The 1,377-nt window shown below is 50.0% G+C and overlaps 1 protein-coding gene across 1 annotated transcript in view; it reads right to left on the bottom strand.

The window, feature by feature from the left end:
* Snupn (snurportin 1) overlaps positions 1–1,377 on the bottom strand; it is a gene marked incomplete at its 5' end in the record, with an annotated part of 17,476 nt that overhangs the window by 12,739 nt on the left and 3,360 nt on the right. Inside the window, 3 exons of the mRNA XM_023712629.1 lie at positions 58–154; positions 346–450; positions 652–658. Of these exons, the coding sequence (XP_023568397.1) occupies positions 58–154; positions 346–450; positions 652–658 (209 nt within the window). The remainder of the gene's footprint in view (positions 1–57; positions 155–345; positions 451–651; positions 659–1,377) is intronic.

Here is a 1,377-nt window from a genome sequence, read left to right as displayed (position 1 = left end):
AGCATGGACCACTAGCACTGATTCACAAAACAGTGCACAGACACCTCACGCTGGTACCTTTGGCTGTGGTGGAGTATCGCTTGTTGCCTCCAGGCAGAAGGGAGGGAAATCTGTTGACACAATAGCCACTCTTGGTGTAGGCACTGGTGAAGCCCTGTGGGGACAAAGCTCTCCTGTGAAACGTGTCCTATGTCCTTTGTGGCCTCTGTGCCTGCTCCCATCCTCCTCCAAAGGGTTATCAGCCTGAGATGGCTCCTTACAAGTCCTTCTCACAGTGTAGCCTCTCAAACCCTCATGAAGCCCATGGACCAGACTTGTGGCAAAGGGACAAAAGGTACAACTCACCCTGGAAGCAACGATCAGGGCCCTCTTTCCAACGGGGCACACAACCACAATCCATTCTTGCCCCAAATCTGAAGGAACATCGATCAGCCACTCAGACAGCATCAACTGGGAACATAATAGCACAGTGCTAAGCTCGGCATGGTGGTACATACCTACAGTCCCACCACTCAGGAGGCTGAGGCAGGCCTGAACTACACAATGAGTTCAAGGTCAGCCTAAACTATATAGTGACAGCCTATCTGAAAAAAATCCCCACAGTGCCAATGATCGACAGGATGCTGCTCAAATGCTGTAAGGACCAAGCACTTGAGTCCTGAGAATCAGGACAAAGACAGGAAGAATGACAGAGGCTCTACCCATACAAGCTGACCCTATAGGGCTCTTTTCACAATCACCAGCAGTAGTTCAGGACTATACCTCAGAGTGAGATAGACCCTGCCCTAGACATACAGCCATCATTTCCAAATGGCTGTCCCAAATACTGTTGTAAAGGCCTGGTGGCACAGGCCTGTGATGTCAATTATTCAAGAGGCTAAGGCAGGAGGATTACAAGTTCAAGGCCAACCTAAGCAACTTGCTGAAACCCTGTCTCAAAATATAGTAAAATAAAGGGCTGGAGATCGAGATCATAAGGCCCTAAATTCAATGCTCAGTACACCAATACATAAACTGACTAATTAATGAATGATATTAGGAAAGTTTCTATTTCCATTAGTCACGTGACCCCCAGCTGCTCTTATGTCCTCATCATGTAGCCCCAGCGGCCTCACAGGCGCCCCCGCACCTGGCTCTTACTTAGCATTTCCTGGTGATGTCTTCCTACGCACTCTGACTCCCTCACCCAGATGTGCTACGCCATAGCCCTACTAAAAGTGATCCCTCGGGCTGGTGAGATGGCTCAGTGGTCTAAAGCACCTACTTAGAACAAGCTAAGCTCAAGCAAAGCACAGAGACCTCGGTTCAATCCCCCAGCACCACATGCCGGCCCGCCCGCCCCCTGGTGGGCTGAGCTGGCCACACAAACACAATAAA

Source organism: Octodon degus, unplaced genomic scaffold (assembly GCF_000260255.1).
Source record: "Octodon degus isolate 3935 unplaced genomic scaffold, OctDeg1.0 scaffold00026, whole genome shotgun sequence".
NCBI lineage: Eukaryota > Metazoa > Chordata > Mammalia > Rodentia > Octodontidae > Octodon > Octodon degus.
The sequence above is the reverse complement of the archived record's forward strand: the minus strand, read 5'-3'. Positions and strand labels throughout refer to the sequence as shown.